General features: G+C 38.9%; 1 protein-coding gene across 1 annotated transcript in view; it reads right to left on the bottom strand.

Annotated features, from left to right (window-relative positions):
* The window catches only part of PTPN13 (protein tyrosine phosphatase non-receptor type 13), a 116,125-nt gene that overhangs the window by 30,842 nt on the left and 63,683 nt on the right, over window positions 1–21,600 (bottom strand). The window contains exons 9-18 of the mRNA XM_085058147.1: window positions 16,410–16,505; window positions 14,644–14,743; window positions 8,124–8,343; window positions 7,086–7,160; window positions 6,802–6,976; window positions 6,443–6,596; window positions 6,170–6,308; window positions 5,576–5,728; window positions 4,087–4,269; window positions 2,930–3,092 (exon numbers count right to left, since the gene is read on the bottom strand). Of these exons, the coding sequence (XP_084914273.1) occupies window positions 2,930–3,092; window positions 4,087–4,269; window positions 5,576–5,728; window positions 6,170–6,308; window positions 6,443–6,596; window positions 6,802–6,976; window positions 7,086–7,160; window positions 8,124–8,343; window positions 14,644–14,743; window positions 16,410–16,505 (1,458 nt within the window). The remainder of the gene's footprint in view (window positions 1–2,929; window positions 3,093–4,086; window positions 4,270–5,575; window positions 5,729–6,169; window positions 6,309–6,442; window positions 6,597–6,801; window positions 6,977–7,085; window positions 7,161–8,123; window positions 8,344–14,643; window positions 14,744–16,409; window positions 16,506–21,600) is intronic.

Below are 21,600 nucleotides of genomic sequence, written 5' to 3'. Positions count from 1 at the left end.
TATCCTCTTATTAGCATGAAGACTCATTCCCTGTAAAACTGCTGTGCCTTATATACAGGCACATCATCTCTGTCCGCAAAACAAATAACATCCTCAAGCTAAGTGACCTGGAAGACTAGACTTCCTTTAATCTGTTCACAAAAGCCTTTTCCAGGATTTGAACAAATAGGGCTCCCCCACCTCCGCACTATCAGATCCTACCAAATTTCCATCCATCCATTGCTTTGTTTTCTTTGCATGAGCCCCTCCACATCTCCAGTACAGCTGCAAGGCCACAGGGGCTTGGCAGTATCTCTGTCTGGTTACAGAGCACCAGTTCACTCAGGTGCACTTAAGGACCTCCCCTGCCACAAACATCCTAGCACGAAACAGAAAGTGTTGACTGGGGATTGCCAGACTTTTTGAGTCATTAGCAAGGATTCCCTTAAGCAGCAGCAACAAACAGGTTTTGGACTGTAATTAAATTACTGTCAGCTGAGTCGTGGGAACCATCTGGGTGGATGTTCTTAGCTGAAAGCAAATTCATAATACATCTTAGCCTAAACCCCTCTTAATTCAGAGCAAAGCTGAGCAGGACTCATTTCTATTATCCTAACTGCCTCCTAAGGCTAGCAGTTAAGTTCCTGTGGCTTGGCTCTCACACATGAACTTGATAAGCTGCGGCAACTTGTTGGCTGGTTAGAGACTTTAAAGGAAATCAGGCCACCTGAACCCTTCATAAACTTCACTGATGTCTTGGAGTCAGTTCACAGGAAAGTCTCAGGAAAAGCAATCCTCAAATGCATATCTATTTCTGATTTAGGGTTAACCAGTGTTTTATTTAAACCCTACATACATGTAGGAAACAAGCTGCTTTAGGAAGCTGCACTGTAACTCAAAGGGTAAGTGTTACTTTTTGGTACACATCATCCATTAACTTTAACGGCAAATAGTCTGGCTTTTAGAAAAGAGTACATTTGACAAATGCAACTTTAGCCCTGCCATTCCAAAAGACACTCCTTCCTCTATTACCTAGGGCAGGAATTAACTGCCACAGTAACTCAAGCTTTGTCTGTAACAGGCATACAGATTGTGAAGATTTAGTTGTGGAAGATACATTTCTGTCCTTTTTAAAGGTGAATTAGTATACAACTTCCTGTCTACATCAAACACCTCTCCTAGCTACAGCCACTAGACTGAAAAAGCAACAGAAAAATTATTTTGCCCAATCAGACCAGAAATCCACAAATCCCCGTTTCCTGACATTGACAGAAGGCATCAATGACATCTGCTCTTGCTGTGTTCCCATCCTGGGAAAGAGCACCCTAATAAAATATGTTGAGATCTCTTCTCTTGACATTCACCAGCTGAGAACATCAAACAGAATTTCCATGAATTTCAGATGAATAATTTCACATTACTACCTATATAGACATTAGGCTTTTCGAAACTTCTGCCAACCCCACAGCAGAGAATTCTCACGCGTTCAAAACTCATCCTTCATAAGGTTGACTTAATCCTCACTTCATTTTTATTAAGTTTTCCATATGCCCTTTCTGGAATCCAGAACTCCCTTTTCTTTACTGTTTTCCTTACTGTTATATATGTCCTTTGCTTTACTATTTTGCTGAGTGCTTCAACTACCAGCTTCTACTGATATATTCAAGGTTCGGTTTAGATTTAATAAAGTTATGACAATAGCAAATTTTTTGTTTTTACTTCTAATAATCAGTGTAATGGCATTAACCATAATGCTAATATGTTTGCTTCTGATTACTAATAATTGGTGGAATCTGGGACCTCTGAACTCCAAGTGATCTGCACTGCACGGAAGCAAACTATTGCTTTTCAGACTCCCACAGCACAACACATACTCCATCTGTTAAGAGCAATCGAGTTTGCCTAGCCAAGAAAGCCTTTCATGTATTGCTTTTCTCTGCAATTCAGGATAAGCAAACACTAAATTAGAGAACAGTAGAAAGGCTTTAAGTCACTTGGTCCTATTTCTTTGCCTGAAGTTGGCTGAGCCCAACAGAACAGAAAAAAGGCTGGGTAGTTGCCACATGCCTCTTCCCACTCTGACCTCTCCTCTCTTCCTTTTTTTTTAATTAAAGTTTACAATATCCACAGCAATGGGGTCAAACTCCATCCCAGCTACACTAGTGGAAGTCCGGATTAACAGCAACTGGAATGCAGACAGACAAAAACAGACAACAAAGAAAGTGTGAGCAGGCAGACCAACCAAAACAGCACTTCTAGACCATGCTGAAGGCCAGCCAGCCAAGTAAGCTCTGCTCCAAACAGTGAAGAAATGGGTACAGAGCCTTTTTTCAGTGATTAGTCTGCAATTAATGTTTCCTATTTAAAAAGAACATCTTCACATTTTCTATTTTCTATTATGCACACAAATTATGAAGGAAACTGACTAGTATCAGTGCTGCTCCTTACGAGGTCCACCCAACATTAAGTGGAATAAAGACAGCTGTACCCACAGCTCAGAAATGCAGCTCAGACTGCTCCCTATTTTACTTGCACGCCCATGATCACAACATTTTATCCATAATTCCACATTATCAAACCAATTCCTTTCACAGCAAGCAAAAGGTAAAAGTCCTGCTATTGAAATACCTTCAAGATATTTCTGAAAGAAAATCCAAAAGCCTTTAATCAAATGGGAAAGTACTATTAGTGACCTATTTTTAGATTCCTTTTAATTTAGAGGAGCTACTGAGTGCCAGCTTTTCTGTGTCGTCCCAACTCCTTTCCCACTCCTCAAACAAAAGCTAAACAAGCTTAGCTAGTTCAGTCTCTTCGTAGTATAAACCCCCCAAATGTGGATCTACACATCCACAGCACTCAGCAGAATTACTGAAGTTCCAGTTCAGTTTCTCTCCGTACAAAAATATATATAGATTGTTATTAAAAATCAACACAGCAGCACAGTCCTTACCAATATCCTGAGTGTCTTGGTTGCTCTGCCTCGTTCTCATCTGTAATTGGAACTTATGCTGGGAAGAGCAGAGATGCAAAAGGTACTGGCAAGTCTTACTATTGTCAGTCTGAAAGGCATGCTTGATGCCATCTGATGTGTTCTGCAAAGTTATTTTCTTCTTCTACACAATGGAGAAAGAAAAAAAAAAGCTGAAGACAAATTATTTCTTTCAGCCTACAAAGAATTCTGTATTTGCTTGTGCACAGTAACAGCATTCAAACTTTCCTGAAGCAAAATACACTGATGGGAGAGATTTCTGTTAAAATAGGAGTCAAAAGTAATTTGAGATTTACAAAGTAGCCCTTTAAAGCTACTCCTGGGCTAGATGAGAAGGTGCTTTATTATTATTTAATCCGTCTCTGTTACTGTTAGAGCTGAGTAATGACAACCAGAACTATTATATTTTGCAGGATGGGGTTTTCAAAGGCCCCTGAGGAAATCACAAGGGATGCTGTTATTTAAGAGAAAAATAACTAATAGCTGATCTAATTACAAAATCTATCAGTTAATGTTCCAGGTCTTGAACTTATCTTTTCAGTAATTTTTAAATTTCAAGTCATCAATTCTAGTTCCAATCATATTACAGATGAAACAGGCTGTAGGTTTTCAATAACATATCAGACAGAATTAGAAGTGCTATTTTCAATACCTATATAAAGGTAAGCATTTGAAGCTCAATGCCTCATTAAAAGATGACACCTGATCACCAGATTATGGTGCACCCACTGAAGCTGGCTGGTATTGTGCAGATCAAGTGTCAGCCTGTTACCTATTATCATTTACCTTAACAACTCTTGGAAATACAACTTAAAAGCAACATAGGTGCATCTCCTAGTTATACTAAGTAATGGCATTTGCCAGTACCCACTCCTCTAAGGCAGAGTCTCAGTCTGGTGCTCCTTCACTATCCTCATCCATGGAAGCCAAGAAATAAAAAAAACCCTTTAAAGCATGAAAACTACTATTTTAATCTCATAATACAATAGCCACACAAAACATAGTCAGATTATGTTAAAAACAGCAACTTAATTTGCAAAAATAATCAACACAAACCTCACAGTAACAGGAGACACAAATATAGACGTGTACACACAGAGGAAAAGAGACCAACTTACACTAAAGGATATTTTCTTTGTCTCTCTCCATGGGAAGCGTAGTACAGGTGTGCGGGCACCATTGTGAACTTCAAAAATGACAACTCCTTTGCAGCACACTCCCAGAAGGATACCTGTTTGGGATCTCTTCTCAGGTAGCACATGATGAAGGTGAACCCCATATTCTGTGAGCCTCTGACACAACTGTACAGATCAACACAATGAACCTTGTATTATACCTCTCTATAAATGTTTTCATGTATGCATACAGATGTATGAATTTTAGCAAAAAGAACCCTCTCTGCCTGGTGATTCCACATACTTATAGCTTAGAGCTATAACAACAAAGATCAGCTGAGGGTTTTAAATCTTGGTGGTAGCTCTTGACCTGTAAACTACAGCAAATGAACCCAATGCTTATTAAAATCAAACAGGGAAAGCATGAACAGAGAACACGCGTGAGTAAATCAAACTTGCACAAACCAGTTGCTAGCAAGAAACTGTGACTAGACAGATGCACTGGTTATTACCACATTTTTTAAAAGCGGAATTAAATTAACACTGCAATTCTGTGATCATATTAAGGTATCATAACTACCAAAAGATGTAGCTGCACTCACTTTGCACTACCAGTAATTCATCCCTGTTGCCTCTTCAGTACTGATGTGATGAATCAGACAAGGGAATCTAACTGCTCCCCCCACCACACCCCCAGCCAGGCCAGGTTTTAGCTAGGATCAAGTCCCCTACTTTGCTCTCTGTGGCTAAGTTCCAAGAACAATTCTGTACAACGAGAAACAGACTTAGAATGGACAAAGCCAGCTGAGTGCCTCTTCCATCACATACTCAAGGAGACTGTGCAACTACAGTGTGGCTGTGGGATTACAGTGTAATGGTTATTTGGTGTTTCAACAGCAAACCTTCATCCCCGGAATTTATTTGCAGTCACTGTATCAAGGCAGCACCTGGCTATTATCCCACAAGCAACAACAGCAAACACCATAATTAGATTTCTCAATGGGTCCTTTTAGAATAATCCAAATATATCTGTGGATAATAGCTTTCCTATCATCTTACATAGAACCTGCACAAGAAATTCTTCTTGGCAGTGCTTCTGGCTTGCTTCATACTAAGCACCATACACACTATAAGCTGTAACAAAACTTCATAATCTAGGGTTTTTTTCCCCTGCAGAAAGCAGAAAAGACATGAGGAATACAGGGTGTGCTGCCTCATAAAAACATCTTCTTTTACAGCAAACACAAGGATCAATAGTTGCTCTTAGCTTGAGCTAAGACTACTGATTGGATAAAAGTGAGAGAATTTCCCATCTGTTACAATTTCTTTTTGCTTGTTATGATGTGTCTTTAGGATGAAATCTTTTCAGCTTTCTTTCACTGTTCAGACCCTGAGTTGTTTTACTGTGCTTTCACTTGAAGTCCATGCACCCATATTTCAACAAGGGAATTCTTAAGTCACAGATGAAGGAAGCCAATTGCTGCCCACTTACCTTCAGAAATTCTAACTCTGTCTCTTTTTCAGAGGCACCCACGTAAGTGCTGTGCAGTTTTGGCAGTTCTTCCTTGATGTAGGACACATCCAGTTTCTCCAACACTCTAGCTGGGACGTAATGTTCTAGTCTGAAATAGGACAAGCCGTGCACCTGCAACATGGAACATTTTTGTGATGACACCTCCATATACTGCCCTGTGAGCATGACTGAAGCATAAACATTCATTTTTTCCAATTTTACCATTCTACAACTGCATATTAAAACTCAGAGGATCATATGATTCTGAGTAAGGGGAAGAAATCACAATCTCAATCTGGACCCAGATTTCACATCAGTTTCTCCATATTCAAGCTCTGACTCTACTTCCACTGAGAAATAAGGCTTTAACACCCAGATCTTGAACCAAATTCTGCAGCTATCTGTGTTAGACTTTAGGAACAGCTGCTCACAGTAAAACCTGCTAAGAGCATATCAGCTGAGCTTCCAGTCTGGGGCAGAGCTGCAGAGCACATGTGGCAGATCACAGTCCAGTCTTTAATGAAGCAGCAAGATCACAGTTCAACAAGATCAAAGGTGAAATTGCTGATGTACCTCTGCCTGGTAATCTCCATACTCAGCTTGGAGAGCTAGGGATGCTAATAATAAGGCTGTCTCATCATCACAGTGCATCCTGTCTTCCAGGATGTCCTTCCGCAACTGTAGGTAGTACTGATGACAGGTCAGCGTATGCCTAGAACAGGAATATAAAACAAAAACCATGAGAAAAACCCACACACCATCTTTGGTACTCCTGTATTTGATTAATACTCAATTTCTGTCCACAAATTTAGGGCTTAAGGGGCTATAAAAATTTAATACACTCACTGAATAAGACTGACATCATCCACAAAAAACTTTATGCGAAAAAACAGAGTGAAGTTGACAGGAGGCTTGTTCTTCTTCTTTGGTTCTTCTTTCCATCCTTCTGGAGCTACTTTACTTAGCTTTATGTCAGGATCAACGAAGAAAAACTCATTGTCTGCCACAAACATAAAAGAAAAGCATATGGGTAAGAGCATTAAAACCAAGTATTTTCTCCAGATGGAGGATAAAGACCAGATTTATAACTGTGAAATTGAGTATTGAACAGCAAAGTTTTCTGTTGACTAAAAATGACTTAATAAGCATAATATCTCTTAAAGGGAATACTGAATAAGAAGAAATTATTTAGCAGTTATTCTTACCTCTTAAAGTAGCCAATCCAAAGAAGTGATGCTCCACCAAGCCAATATGGGCAACAACCATATCAAAGACATCTTTACATATCGTTTTGGTATCACAGGTCAGCTCCAGCTTCTGCCCACTCAGAAGCATCACATTTACTTTTCGCCTGGTGTCATCACTCTTGCCTTTCTTAGTCTGCATTTTGTGAAATAAAATCTCTCAACATTCACGCTTGTGACAAAACCACATTTATTGGTTTAACACACTTCCCCTGCTACAGCTGGCTGAACAGCCCCTTTCTTACCAAGATAGACTTCGGTAGATCCAAGGATACAAATGGCTCAATCGTCATTTTCACAAACTCTGGGCCAAAGAAATTCTGCAAATCACAAAAGAGTATGAATGAACACTGCGTTGCTGGAGCAACAGGCTGAGGCACAGTTAACTCCTGTCCTGAGAATGCCAAAGAAGGACCAAAGGCTAAAATTTGGCAATTGCCTGCTACCTACTGGGTACTATCTGCAAAACACCTTCACGAAAACTTCTTAAGGGTTGGGGACAGTAAGAGGAACCAACCTGGTCAGTTAAAGCCTACATGAACTAACTCATCTTAATGTGATGGACTGGACACAGATACAGGAATTATTACCCTGCATTAGGACAGCAAGACCCTGAGTCTTGTTTCAAGTTTTCCCATTCTTACCAAAAAAAAAAAAAAAAAAAAAATTCCAGTTCATGGAAAGTAGCAGCAGAGGGCATCAAGTCCTCGATATCAAGCCGTCTATTCTACACATCAGACACTCTATTTACCTGTATTCCTCTGTCTCCCTCTTCCTCTGTAATTCTGTATTTCACCACATACCAAGACAGTTGGGAAAGCAAAGGGGATTTGCAGAGGGATCCAAGTGAATTTATGGACCAAAGGAGTCCTCTCTCTTTACCTTCCCAACTTGTTCATTTAATAACCTCTGATGCTGGCAGGGCACATCCACAGTCCACTAAGAGAAAGGTAAATGAAGTGGCTGAAAACACCACTGAATGGAGGAGAAAACCTACACCTCACCTTTGTTAGGACGCTATATTGTTTAATTGATGCAATTGTTGAGCCTTGCTGTCTGTTTTAGCATCTCTTGATGCCACTTTAGGCTCTGTAGCCACTAATGCCACAAAATCTCAGAAGTTTTACCCTGTGAAAGTAGGCCAACACCAAACATCTGGTATTTAATCTGCTGATGACTGTTTATTACAGGACCCAGGTTATGAATTCCACATATGAGAGTTTCAGTCAAGACACTGCTCTGTTTCAATGAAAACAAGAGTTCACCTGAGCTCAGGGCATTACCCTCAGTTTTCTTTGTGTCATGGCTGTTTCCAGGGCTATTTCCCTCAGTGGATCTCTGGTGATGTCAAGCATGGAGGATCTAATTGCATCCCCTGGGTAGAGGTTGGGCCGGGACTGCCTTAGAGCCATCCTAGCTTGCAGTTGCATCATTTCTTCTTCCTGACGCTTCAGCATCACTTCTTGACTGATTAGTTTGCTTTCAAATGGTGCTTCATGTTGCCTGCAGGACAGTCAGAGGGGATGACAGATTAGCAGCTATGCCTAAGACATTCTGCTGCTTTAAGCACATCCCTGAGTGGAAACAGAGCGCAAACACCAGTTCTCAAATACTGCATTAAACACATTTATTCAGCAGCCAGGAGGTTACCTCTGTGCAGCAATCCATCACTGTAGAAAATAACCAAACATGCCAGGTTTCTGCAGCTGCCTGCAGAACTGCCTCATTTATTCATATGAAAATAAAGGCTCAGCTGCAGACTAAAAAAATACTCAACGCTACAAACCCAGTGAATCAGTGCAAAATTAGTACATACACAAGAGGAAGAAAAGTATTAATGCTTTCAAAATATCTTAATTTCTGTGTTCAAGCAGGGACTGTGAAAAAGGCATGCTCCAAAACATGTCATTAGAGAAAAAATTGAAATAATAGTGTACTTTCTTTAAGTAAATATTACTCCAAATACTGTGTTTGCATGGGCCTGATTTTTATTCCCTGGCTTCTCTTAAGTAGTACAGCTTTTAATATTTACATAAATATGTTTACGTATTAACATCCTATATACTAAATCATTCTAAATATCATACATAAAACTATGATAATCCATAATCCTATTTTGCTGAAAACAATTCCTTTTTTTTAAAATTCCTAAGAATGGCCTGGCTGATATACAGCCACATCAATGACTAAATTAGAGTCTAAATTTATAATCTGAAGGAAAAAATGAGAAAAAAATAAACAAAAAATGTATCAGCATTTCAAAAAGCCACAGCAATATATCTGCAATTTCTTTTCTCTGCAGGTATTGATCCCAAACATCCTATCAGTTTTATTCTCTATAGAAGCAAAGAAATTAATGTCCTGTTTGGGTGAACAAAAGCCATTTCTTTTTTGAAAAATAAAATAAGGTAGTTAGGAAATATGAAGAACAGAGAAATCCAAGAAAAACAAAACCAACTTCTACTCCCTTTCTCTCTATCCCATGCTTACAGAAAAACACCTTCAAACCCTGAACTAAACATAAACCAATCAAGCCTTCTGTAGAAATCCTAAAACAAGAAGAAAGCAAGAAAAAGCAATTTTCTTTCTCTGTTAATGTAACTATACAGAAACAATTCTTAAACAAAAATGGACAGGGGAAATTAAGGTGTCTTTCATGGAGAAAAAACATTTTTTGGCAATTCTAAACTGAGTGTTTAGATACCACCCTAACTGAGCAATTAAAAACATGAAAAAGCAAAGGAGATGTTTAAAACCCTGTATATCATTGCACTCAGCTTTCAAAATACAGATAAATACAGAGTAATCCTGCACTGACAGTGACACACAGCCCATTGTACTAAGGTAATATACAGGCTTTTTAAAATTACATGGTTTATATACCTACTTCCAAGGAGAACCTAAAGATGCGTTTGATGAGCGGCAAATCTGTTAATAAACTAAGAGAAAAATGCACCTGTCCAGACAGCTCACATATCTATGCTAAACTGGTGGGTGTGACTTCAGATTTTATTTTAATCTTTCTATGAAACTACTTATGAATACCAGTGTTATCAGCAATGCATTACAGCTTCTTGATACTGAAGTGTCACTGCCTACAAATCCAGCGTTAAAATAAGAGTTACATATAAGAAGAGAACAGTGCTAAAGTTCCTCAAATGAAATTTCAGGGAAGATACAGAGCTAGAGAACAAATGTATTAATGTAAACCCATTATCCTTTCCCCTGTGCAGGGCTTTCATAGCATTTTTCCCTTCTCCCTCCTCTGCTTCTTTCTACAATAGACTGAATAACATGCACCTAAAAGGACAAAGAAATGAGAAAAGGCCTCAGACCTGCCAACACATGTGCACATGCTTAGCTTTTCACCATGAGGAAACTTGTTAGGATTGACATATATGGGAATACTGACAAAGCCTTAAGTTAAATACACCCAACAAGCACCCTTCAGATCAAGGTCTAAGGATGGGCTCTGACATAAAACAGAAACAAACAATTTCTGAACATAAATATCTATGAATTATCAAAGACATACGAAAAAGACATGTTGCAACTGGCTCTATCTAAAAACTTGATACTGTGAAAACACCTACTGCAGAAAAATACCCTGCCTTTTAAAAAACATACAGCTCTGTGCAATAAGAGCAATGAGAAGTTTTTATCATTAGATTGGTTTTATCACCTCTGTTGACACATATTAATTTCTCTGGAAATTGTGGTGGGTGTGGGGTGTCCATGAGGAAGCTCAAAAACCTAAAGGTTTAAAAATTTTCCTAGCTTAGTACATAAGCACTATCACCAAGCATGAATCTGCATGTTTCCGCATCCTGGATATGTAAAACTAATTCTGGCTTGGTCAGACTACCCGTTTTTTATGGGGAATAACATGATTCAGTCTTTAGGTTCTCAGACAAGGAATGCCTCTCTCCTACAGAAAAGGAAATACTGTTGACATATATAGGTAAAGCTCTTTTGTGAAGTTCTGAATATGCAAGAGTTATTACTAAAAAAAAAAAAAAAAAAACCAAGAAAAAAGGAGTCTAAATTACATTCCTAACAGATAGCATCACCAAAGTGTGTTTTGTGTGGTGCTTCATCAGACAAGTACTTGGCTGCTACTCTGTATTTTCATCAGTCTGACTGCAAACCAGAATCTCACAGCTGCTTATTAAGCTGCAGATGGTAGGGAAGCAGGAACCTGGAAGGCTGACGCTTGGGAAAAAAGGGAAGTGAATTATCTCTTCACCTGGTGTACTTACCAAGAAATTAGCAGGTATTGGATCAGAGAAGGAAGTTGGAAGAAGGGAAGCAGGTAGGCATTCTCTAATGATTAGTGCAGTGGAAAGGTCAGGAATAGACTGAGAAAGACGAATGCCTTTTGGTAAGGTAGGAAGGATATGGAAATGAAATCTACTGCAAGGAAAAGGCAACAAAAGGAAGAGATCCATGTCAGCTGCTGCTCCTAGAGAAAAAAAGGAAGAAATAGTAAAGGAAGAAAAAGAAAACAAAAGAAAAAAAGGAAAAAAAGAAGGAATACAAGAAGCAGAGAGAAAACAAGACACAAGCCATTGCCACAAGGAATGCATTCCAAGAAGCTTAAAGGATAACAACAGTCAGAGACCACAAGAAGGGTAATACTGAATGTCTATGGCTTCTGCTAATTTAAGAACAGGTCAGCCCACCCAAACAGCACAAGCTGCACCTTCTGATAACTCTGAACAGCTTTGCTGCTTCATTTAAAAAAAGACCTCCCTCAAATCCAAATCCTCCTATTTGATTTACAACTCAATTTTATAAGGATAATTTTGTGGATAATTAAACAGACTGGCTCTAAGAACATGTCATAGAAGCAGTAAAATTAATATGTACTGAAGAACAGATGCTATCTCTTGAATGCAAGAGAGACACTGAAACATGCTCCCAAGTGCTGATGGAATTCAAGTAATGGATTGCATTAGTACATGCAAAGTTGCATATACTTCCCCAAACCCAGGAATCAAATGAACAGCCAAAGCATGTAAACGCTGAGATTCTGCTCTTTGGGACTACTTGTTATCACTAGTTTTACTTTGAGACCTGAGGTTTCTGAAGTTATAAAAGTTGCAACACAGGACATTTTAAAGCAGTAATATCCAATGTCCTGGATAAAAATACTAAGTTACTATCTTAGAAATTCCCCCCTTCCCTAACTACCATCTTGGATGGAATTCCTTTTACACTTGTTAGCATTGGTATGTTTTAGGAGCTGCTATAGTAAAACAGAGAGAGCACACCATTTTCTATTTGGCTCATATAATTAACAGACGTATAATCTAAGTATTACTACATGACTGAATTCTGCTGGTGGCTGCTGTCCTGTTTCTCAGTAGGTCTGCAAAAAAAGCTAGTAAAACTAACTGGCAGCCTTATTTTTTCATCTTGGATAAGCTTACTAGTCTGATAGTTAGATTAATAAAAGACCCCAAACTTGTTCACCTTATAAAAATGGGTGAACAATTATGAAAATCAGTAAATAACTATCTGTGCAACCTTACCACATTTTTGTGCGAGTGCAGAGTGGTATCTTTTAGCAAAACCGTGGGGAGAAGGTCAAGGATACAGGAGATAAAAAATACTAAGCCTTAAGGTAAGACTGTATAGTTACATATGTGTAAAATTCAGACCATTGCTAAGCACAACAGGTAAGTCTATCCTGTGCTGTTAAAACATATTTTCCTTCTATATTTCACACATATACAAATAACATCCATTAAAGGTACCAGTCTTAACAGACTAATATAAAACAATGTGAAACAAACCATGAGAAACTATGTACTGCTTTACCTCAGCATTTTCACTTGCATAATAGGCCCAATTCATTTACAACAGTGACTCATTTACAATGTGACTCATTTACATACCACATACCACTTTCTGTTTCTGAAATACTTTGTAAATAGAAACAAAAGTTCTCTATCAGCATCCGCAAATTACTCCCGGTTTATTTGGAAGCATAACTACAGTGCTGAATGGGCAATTTCCCGGGTACAAGGCAAAGCAGAATGAAGGTTGACTTAGCAGTTTTCACCAAAATAAAAAACCAAAAAAAAAAGGCAAATAAGAAAGCTATATATTCATTCTGTAAACACAGTGGCAATAGTCTGCTTTTGCCATTTTAGTGTGGTGCTAAGTCAGCATGAAACACTAGGAATTTACACTTCTCGAACAGAGTTACACAGATTATAAACCAGTAACCCACCCCCTTAGAAATCTGCCATAAAAGCACACACATCATGTGGAGACAGGCTGGATTCCCACAACTGTCCGGACACAGCTAACGCATATAGTTCTACATGGACAAATACCACATTCCTGACAACAAAACTGCGCGGACTCAGTTAAGCTGCACCTAAATATTTGCCTGCCAGAAATGCCAACATATAGGTTTCTAGATGACTCTGCATTTCTCAGGCAAAGTGCAGGTAGTAAGGAAACCAGTTAATCAGATCAGGTAACCAAAAGCTGTAGGACTTCCAAGGAATTCTTCTCTTGCTCACCTACATTGACATACAGTCATTTGAGACCCTGCCTCTCTCAGATCCATTTATGGCACATAATACAGTGCAAGGAGCAGACACTCACTTATTTTCATCTCCATGTTCAAAGCATGGCTCTAAGCCCCATTAACTGCACATTTGAATCAAGTGAACGTGAAGGACACATTCATCAGCCTTGTCACATCACCTGACCCAGTTCTGATCTTCACACACTTCCAAGTTTCTTTAATAGGATAGAGCAGGATTGCCCTCCAACTTATGTCAAAAACATATAAATATCCTAGAATATCGAGCACAGCAGCAGCATTTCTCCTGCTCTATGGCATATAAAACAAAAAACTGCCCAGAGAAAGCTTTGTTGGTGTGATGTGATGAAGGAAGAGGGAAAGGAGATGTGTCTTTATTTTTCACCCCTTGCTACAAAACCTATCTGCATCATTTTGATAAAATATTCTGAGGTGATTAGGTATCTGGCACAGACCAGAAGAAGCTTTTAAATCCAAAAGGTCAATGTCAATAAAAATTTTCAAACCTTTAGAGTGGAACCGTTCTCAAAACATAAGAGGTATGGCAAGATATGCTTCTGCTGTAAAAAGATGCTGTATTAAGGTGATGTTCAAAGCAGAACCTACTTTTTAAAGCTGTATTGATGAATGGCATTCATCAATATGATGCCAACCAAACAGCTGCAATATTTGAATACACAGCACAGCACAGTAATTTTCAAGAAGCATAAACTGTTACTGAATTGGCCTAATTAATAAATACTGAGTTATTAAAAAAAATTAATCCAAACACAAAAACATGGACTAAGAGTTTGCCAGAATTACCAACCAAATGTATGGCTTTTGACTTACTTCAAGGAAATAACCATGCTACCATTTCCTTATTAAATGGAAAAAACCCACAAATAAATCTGTATTAATATCAATAATTTCAAAACCTTAATTTTAGGGAAGTACAATTAAAAAATAATTAAATATTTCCAACCAGAACATAGCCCCTGAGCTTCTGACATAGAACAACTTGATAGAGTTCAACCCAGTCTCCATTAAGCATGGGAACTGAGTTTGGACTACCAATTTACCTCTATGTCACAGTGCATCATGAGACACTTTTTCATTCAAGTGAATGAAACTACCATTTTCATTCAAGTATTACATGCCATTCTTTTTAATCTTAAGCAGATGCTGGGATGGGAGTGAAAAGCTTCACCTGCAGATTTAGAATACATTCTTTGATAAAGAAAAAGCACTCCACGACTTACCTTGTTCTCTGAGAATTAGCTTGACTTGATGTGGAGATATCATCAGCACCTGATAACACACCACTGGCATCATCTCTCTTGAAACCTTCATTTCTTCTCACTAGCAAACCAAAAGACAAATTAATACCTGACTGGGCAACAGAGAACACAGAGTAATCCCATCTAAAACTCAAGGATTTATCAGTCACATGAGATGACTCAGAAGGAATCAAATCCCTGTGTTCTGCACAATGGCATTACAGTATCAAACAAACTAGTGTTATGAAGCTGATTTCAGTTTTTAAAGCCATCTTACAGTTTGACACCAATAAAAATAGCTCATAGTCCTTTGAAGAAGAATACTAAGGAAGGTCTGAAATAAATCACAATAAAACGCCACACAATTGCATAGACACCTTCCCAAGGTAACACATTTCTTTGTCAGCCACGAGGTGAGACAAATACATGGCAGAGACATCATACAAAACCACTCCAGACCAGGAAGAGACCAGCTAGTTAACCAGCTAGTGCATCCAGTACACAAGAAAGGACTTGAGAAAGCCGTATCTGAGCTCCTAATTATTATTCCTGGAGCCTGCCTCCTCATTATGATTTATAATTTTTTTATTTTTGGCAATATATTAACCTATGATTCTCTTAGTAAAGTTAGAGCTTTTCCTGGGAGATTTTGCTGTAGCAGCATCCGAGATGCTACACTTAGAGCTTGATTTTGCAAAGTATTATATTTCCCCTCTTGCTGTACCCTCAGTACGCAGAGCTGGGAGGAGAGCTCTTGCAGAACACATTAGAGCCACATTGATTTAGAAACAGTTCTTTTTGACAGCCATATCTGAGCTCAGATATATATTACTAGATGGCAGAAGGGAGCTCTATTTTGCCTGCCCTAACTTAAGAGTTGTTGACTTTGGACTGGAACACATAAACAGTCTGTTCTAAATTGCAAGCAAGCAAAGGGAAATTACAGGAGCCTGAATACTTGTTACTGCTCCTCAGGCTTCTGGCTCAGTAAGCAGAAGGACAGGCAGTGACAAAGAAGGTTGAGAGAGCAGAGAGTACATGGAGGCTGGGCTGGAATTCTGTGAATACAGAATACACATAGTGCAGCTATACTCATGCTTCCTCACCATTGTTTTCTTTCCTAATTTTCACCAAATGATTTGTCTCCATTTCTTATAATGATTCTGCAAAGATGATTCTTCCTGCCATACATCAGCAAACAATCCTTTGTATGATCTCCTGCTTTTCCAAGTCATGGATTTAATAAAAATTACTTACATTTATCACACAAACAGCCTGTACTGTGTAGTACTTTTGCATTACACTGAAATCCTTGGCATATAGTTTATAAACCACTTAATCCTCATAGTAAAACCCACTGATATAATTATACCATGGAGGTACCATATAAAGTTTTTGTAATTCACTGTTATTGTGCACTAACAACAACTCTATCGGGGTTTTTTTGCCTCTGAAGGCAGCACATTATTTAAAAAACAGCATGTCTAGTAAAAAGTTAACTATTTCCAGCTTTTCCTACCAAGTTCCCTCCCAGAGTGCTAAATGTCAAACCCATTTCTGAACAGACTGCCAATTCAGCTGATCTGCACAACATGTTGTAATTTCATAACCTTACGACTTGGAATCAGGGCAATTATCAAGACTCCTACTAAAGAGTTTTGGGGTCTGTTTCTCATCTTCAACTTTTTTTTCTAGGTTTTTTGTTTCTTTGGGTTTTTGGTTGGTTGGTTTTTAAACATAGGTCTTACCTTGCCTGAAATCTGGTTCTGAAGAAATAACAGACGGACTTTCACTCGAAGTACTATAAACATCGCTGTGATAAGATTTGTACCTTCTCAAGGGCTCTGAAAGTTTAAATCAGGGTGTCAGAAGAAGAAAGCAACAGTCACAATGTAAAAATCAAACCCAAACATTTGAAATTTTTTGAAATATTTTCAAACCATTTTAGAATGCTTGTCTGTGGCTATGGAATCTAAAAGCAAATGCCCAGGGGATGCTGTGCAGTCCCATTCTGCTCCCATAGCTTGAGGGCTCTGTGGTCAGCCTGGCCCCTCTTGGCTGTCCCAACACAGCCACCTCCTCCGAATTTTTCTCAACATCACTTCCAGGCTAAAACTAGTATTTAAAAATCCCCCATGAAACCCAAGACAAAAACAGATCCCTCCTGCAAACAAAACAGGTGTAAACATTTGGTGTGTACCTCTTTCATGTAAAAAGCAATCACCAGAACTCAGTCTCTGATTCCTTTACAAGGTAAAAAGAAAATTATCCTCAGAGACAAAGCAAGCACTGGAAAATTATAATTCAGCTCATCTTTGACATCCACGAAATATGATTAACAATCAATTAGTAAGCCCGTAGAGGATATTTAATTAACCAGAACAGCTAAATTGATCTGATGAGAAATCAATACAGCAGTCTCAGTTCCTACTCTCAGGGGATTATGTAAATAACATATGGAGCAAAGGACTCCACAGAAGGGGTATGTACTTGACATTTGCAACCATCTCCCAGGACTTTCCTAAGCACAAGCCAACAACCACCTACAGAATGTGCATAAAAGCAGAACACACGTAAAAATGAGTCTCTGCATCTTGGGAATACTTTGAAGGCTTCACTGTCAAAGTAAAAAAAAACTTCAGGTTTCTCTTTGCAGAAGGCTGTTTCTGGTCTGACTGTAGTTAATGTTTTTGAAAACAAAAGCAGTGATATGGAAAAAACACATGTATCTGCTGTGAAAACTAGTGTCAGTCACTACAGCAAGGAATATGCAATGCAAGAATACAAAACGGAGAATACACGAGCAGGTATGTTGAGAGGCTGCAAAAAGGAAATCGGAAATTCCAACTTCCCACTTCCAGAAAACAAAACATCTGATGAAAAATTCGGAGGGAAAAATAAACTGGCTGCATAACTTCTATTAGGTCAGAACACAGGTTAGTCAACACCACCACTCATTTAGAATTCCTACAGAAGTAGGAAAAATTCCAACTAGGAAAAAGGCATGAAAATAAGTACAAGAAGGCAGTACACCAAGAACTAAACACTAGTTCGTGCTCACTTTGTACTGTTTCCAAAACCTTCCTCTTTAGAAGCCAGTATTTCCCCCATTTCTACCCAGCCCTCTCGGGCTGTGCAGGGATTTTTAAAGAAAACTGGGAAAGATACACAAAGTTGCAAATCAACTCATGAAACCAACAGCTCTCACCAGCCCATCCCAATTGCACAGTTTAGCAGGATAAAACCCAATTACTGCAAAGAACATTTCACACTGCCCTCAGAAAGGAGCAGTAAGGATCTACAGCAAGATGAAAAGAATCCACTTGGGCTGTGTGGGAGCAGTGAGGTTGCTTCAGCCTTTCACAATGGCTACTTTTAATGTTCTGGATTTTACAACAAAGAAATCTGCCCCCAGTCGAGCAATTACTTGCCCACCACGGGAAATAAAAACCAAACTCAGTGGGTAGCTTTTGGAGATGTGTTTGTAAAATGCTCCCAGCCCCATAAGTGAGGCATCAATCCAAACACGACACTGGAGCTACAGTACTGAAACGTTTAACTAAAACCAGATCTCTTGTTTCCCAGTAGTTTTATTAGCTGTAGGTTTTTCAAGTCTGCTGAACTGACTTTGAAGCAAGATGATGGAACGGGAACAATAAAATATGACATGAGATTTTAAACAGACTTATTTTTTTCCACTTAGTCAGCAGGCTGGGCTTCTCAAATTGCACACAAATTATGGCTCCATTCTGGTTCTTCAAGACATTAAATTTTGCAAAAAAACCACAATCCCCCCCCCACCCCGTGGTAAAACAGAATTATGCAGTTTAACCACGAGACAAGTGTTTGTAGGTGGTGGTGTGATATGGGACTCTGCAGGGTGTTTGCCTTCTCCTGACTCATGCTGCCACCAGGAGCTGGTGCCATGCTGTAGGCCAAGAAGTCCACGAGCCAAGAAACATAAAGCAAGATTTCTAGACACTGTTTTCATCTCAGTGTTGCTCCAGACCCCCACATAAGGCCCAGCAGGGCTCAAACCCATTCACAAGTAGAGCCGGAGACAGGACCACACTCCTACCTTGTCACATCCTTCTCCCTAATCAAGACCATACAACTTAACCCAGTAACAGAAGCAAAGATATTCTTCTCATCTGCTGGAGGCACTGAACAACCTGTCCATGCAGGGCTGCACTGATGACTGTCAGGCAAAGTTTAAAGGTAATTAAGAAGCTACATCTTGAAATGTTTCATTTATTCTCTAGATTTATATTAATTTTGCACAGTTTAGAGAAAATATATAGAGATGTGGAACTGTTTGCTGCTGGGCACCTTCTCTTTGGCAATGGCCTTCCAGTTGTCTGCTGGTCTACACAAATATTTATGTACACTACCTACACATTCACCCAACACTGCACCCCCTCTTAACCAAGTGCCTTCTTTTCAGGGGCATGGACAGAATATACACTGCAGACCTGCAAGCACTCAATTAAAATGTAAATACTGAGAATACTCTATCTATAGTGCTCCCATAGTTATCCAAGTAATTTATGCTCTCTCCTCTCCTCCAGCAAGTTCTTCTCAATTCTAACATATCATATTAGGATTTAACTTCAAAGAAGGCACTTGGATCACTTCCAAGCTAAGCTTCTAATTAAGAATTGGCTTCCAAAGGTCACAAAGTCCCAGCTCTGGGATCAAATTAAAGTTTAGCTTTTCATACAGAAAAAAATACGGACAAACTTCTAGTCTGGCTGGCTGGGAAGGAGCTGAAAAACGACAACAAAACCTAAAGATAACAATAAAACAACTTATGTCCCATATTTACAATTTTCCCTGGGAATTCTGAATTACCTTTGTTTGTTATCTTAGTTTCTTGAGTTTTTTTGATTTGTTCTTTTTTAAATTTTTGGTGACTGAAGAGAGACTACAGAATTGATAAAACTTCTATAAACACCAAGAACATTGTAGCAAAAATAATTGTATCAGTTACCCTCCTTAACAATTAAGTGTTTACAGACTTTTACCAGAACACCATTAACCATTTCATACCTTAGTAGAAAAATAAACCTGAGTTTAACATTTTTTAAGAGTTTGTAACTAAAATGGATATATAAAACTTGTACTAATAATCCAAGTTAACACGTGGTAGCTCCATGATGCAAAGGTAAATGAAGCATTACAACTGGAAAAATCTTTGTGCTGCTTAGTGCTGCAGTGGTGCTTTTTTCAAACTCCCTATCAAAACCAGCAGAGCACAACCTTCCAGGCACCTCACACAGCATAAAATAACAAAACACGCTATTTACGCAAGGCGAGACATGCAAGCCCAGACAAGTAATTTACAGAGAGCCTCACCTCAGCCAACTTCAACAGAAATCAGAGAACCACATTCAGCTTGGAATTTCATTATTCTGAACACAAGTCACATCAGATACACAGGTTTTCAAATACACATCATTACAGAAGTATTTGTGGCTGCACAGAGAAAGTGGCAGAATTTAACCGACATTTTCGTGACTTGTTTGCCCTTTGAAGTTTACTGGTGGGTGTCTATTATAAGAGAGTGGTACTATAATATAATTTAAAACATATTAACTGTCCTTCAGGAGAGGCTGGGACTCACTTTCCCATGAGTTTAATCAATAGGTTAGACTCATTCACTTTGCCTTTTCTTTTCCTCTTTTCATCTAAGAAAACTTGAACTATCTAACACCAGGCAGCATAGGTTTAACAGGAAGGACATAGAGATCCAGTTCAAATTCCTGGTAAGGACTCACATCCAACAACTGACAAAGGAAACTAACCCATTCAGACGTCCAGGGGAGCAGGCTCATTTTAACTTGCAAGATTTCCACCACTCATATTCTGCATGAAAAAGCTATATTGGACATGCATCCCAAGTCACCAGCCATCCAGGCAACCCCATAGGGATCCCAATGTGATGCAGAGGGCCTGGCAGGATCTAATCTACAGAGAAAAATGCAGCCTTATAAAACTGCAGAGAACAGACATTTCTAGTGCTAGGCTGGGAAGGAAAACAGTGAGGTGAACAATAACAATGCCAGCGTCTGTTAAGAACTCAAGAGTCCTGTATTTAGAAAGACACCCTTCTTTTCTGGACCTGGATCATGCCATCGGGTATGAGGTATGTAAACTAACATGGGCTCAGAGTGTGTCCAATAGAGTTGCTTGCCTGTTTTAATTTAAATGTTTTATCCAACTAAAAATGTAATGTATTGACTAAAAATTGATAACCTCAGACTGTGTGAGCTGCTGAAAGCTCAATAGATGAGATAAAGCAGATGCCATTCTGCTGTGCAATTATGCAATCGTAAGAGCTGGTTTACTACTTAATGTTAAGCTGTGTAATTCAGCACAAAATAATAGCTGCTGATGCCATAGTACTTGTACTTTACAGGTATTCCACAAACATCATCTTCCTTGAAAAGCCAACTTCTGTCATCTCAGTGAAACCAACTACTGAAGTTTTCTAACTGAAATAGTATCAGTTTGTTATCCTACCTCTCCGATTCATTAAAATTATTTCTGAATATTGTTCTACCTGAACTTTATCCTTACTGGACATACCAACCACATGAGAATGTATTCTGCCACCACTGAATTGAAATCATACTATACCACAATGATTCTGAGACATGTGCAAACTTCCCCTTCCTTTGCTTTCACATGCAAACAGATGTGCCACTGTGGATGACTGGAATGGCCCACAGTGAGCTCAGTAATTCAGAACATACAATTCGAGAGAATAAGGAAGTGTGTGCACTTCAATGAATTCACAGTGCTAAGTTTGTAAAGCAATAATTCCTTTTCCCCCCCTAAATCAAATCTCCCATTTAACCCACTTCTACAGAAGCTCCCAAATTCAAATCTCTGGGGCTTAATTTGCTGGGAGAAATTTGCTACCAGCAGCTGCCTGAT

Source organism: Lichenostomus cassidix, chromosome 4 (assembly GCF_008360975.1).
Source record: "Lichenostomus cassidix isolate B80296 chromosome 4, HeHo_3.0, whole genome shotgun sequence".
NCBI classification, from domain to species: domain Eukaryota; kingdom Metazoa; phylum Chordata; class Aves; order Passeriformes; family Meliphagidae; genus Lichenostomus; species Lichenostomus cassidix.
This window is presented reverse-complemented; position numbering and strand designations above follow the sequence as displayed.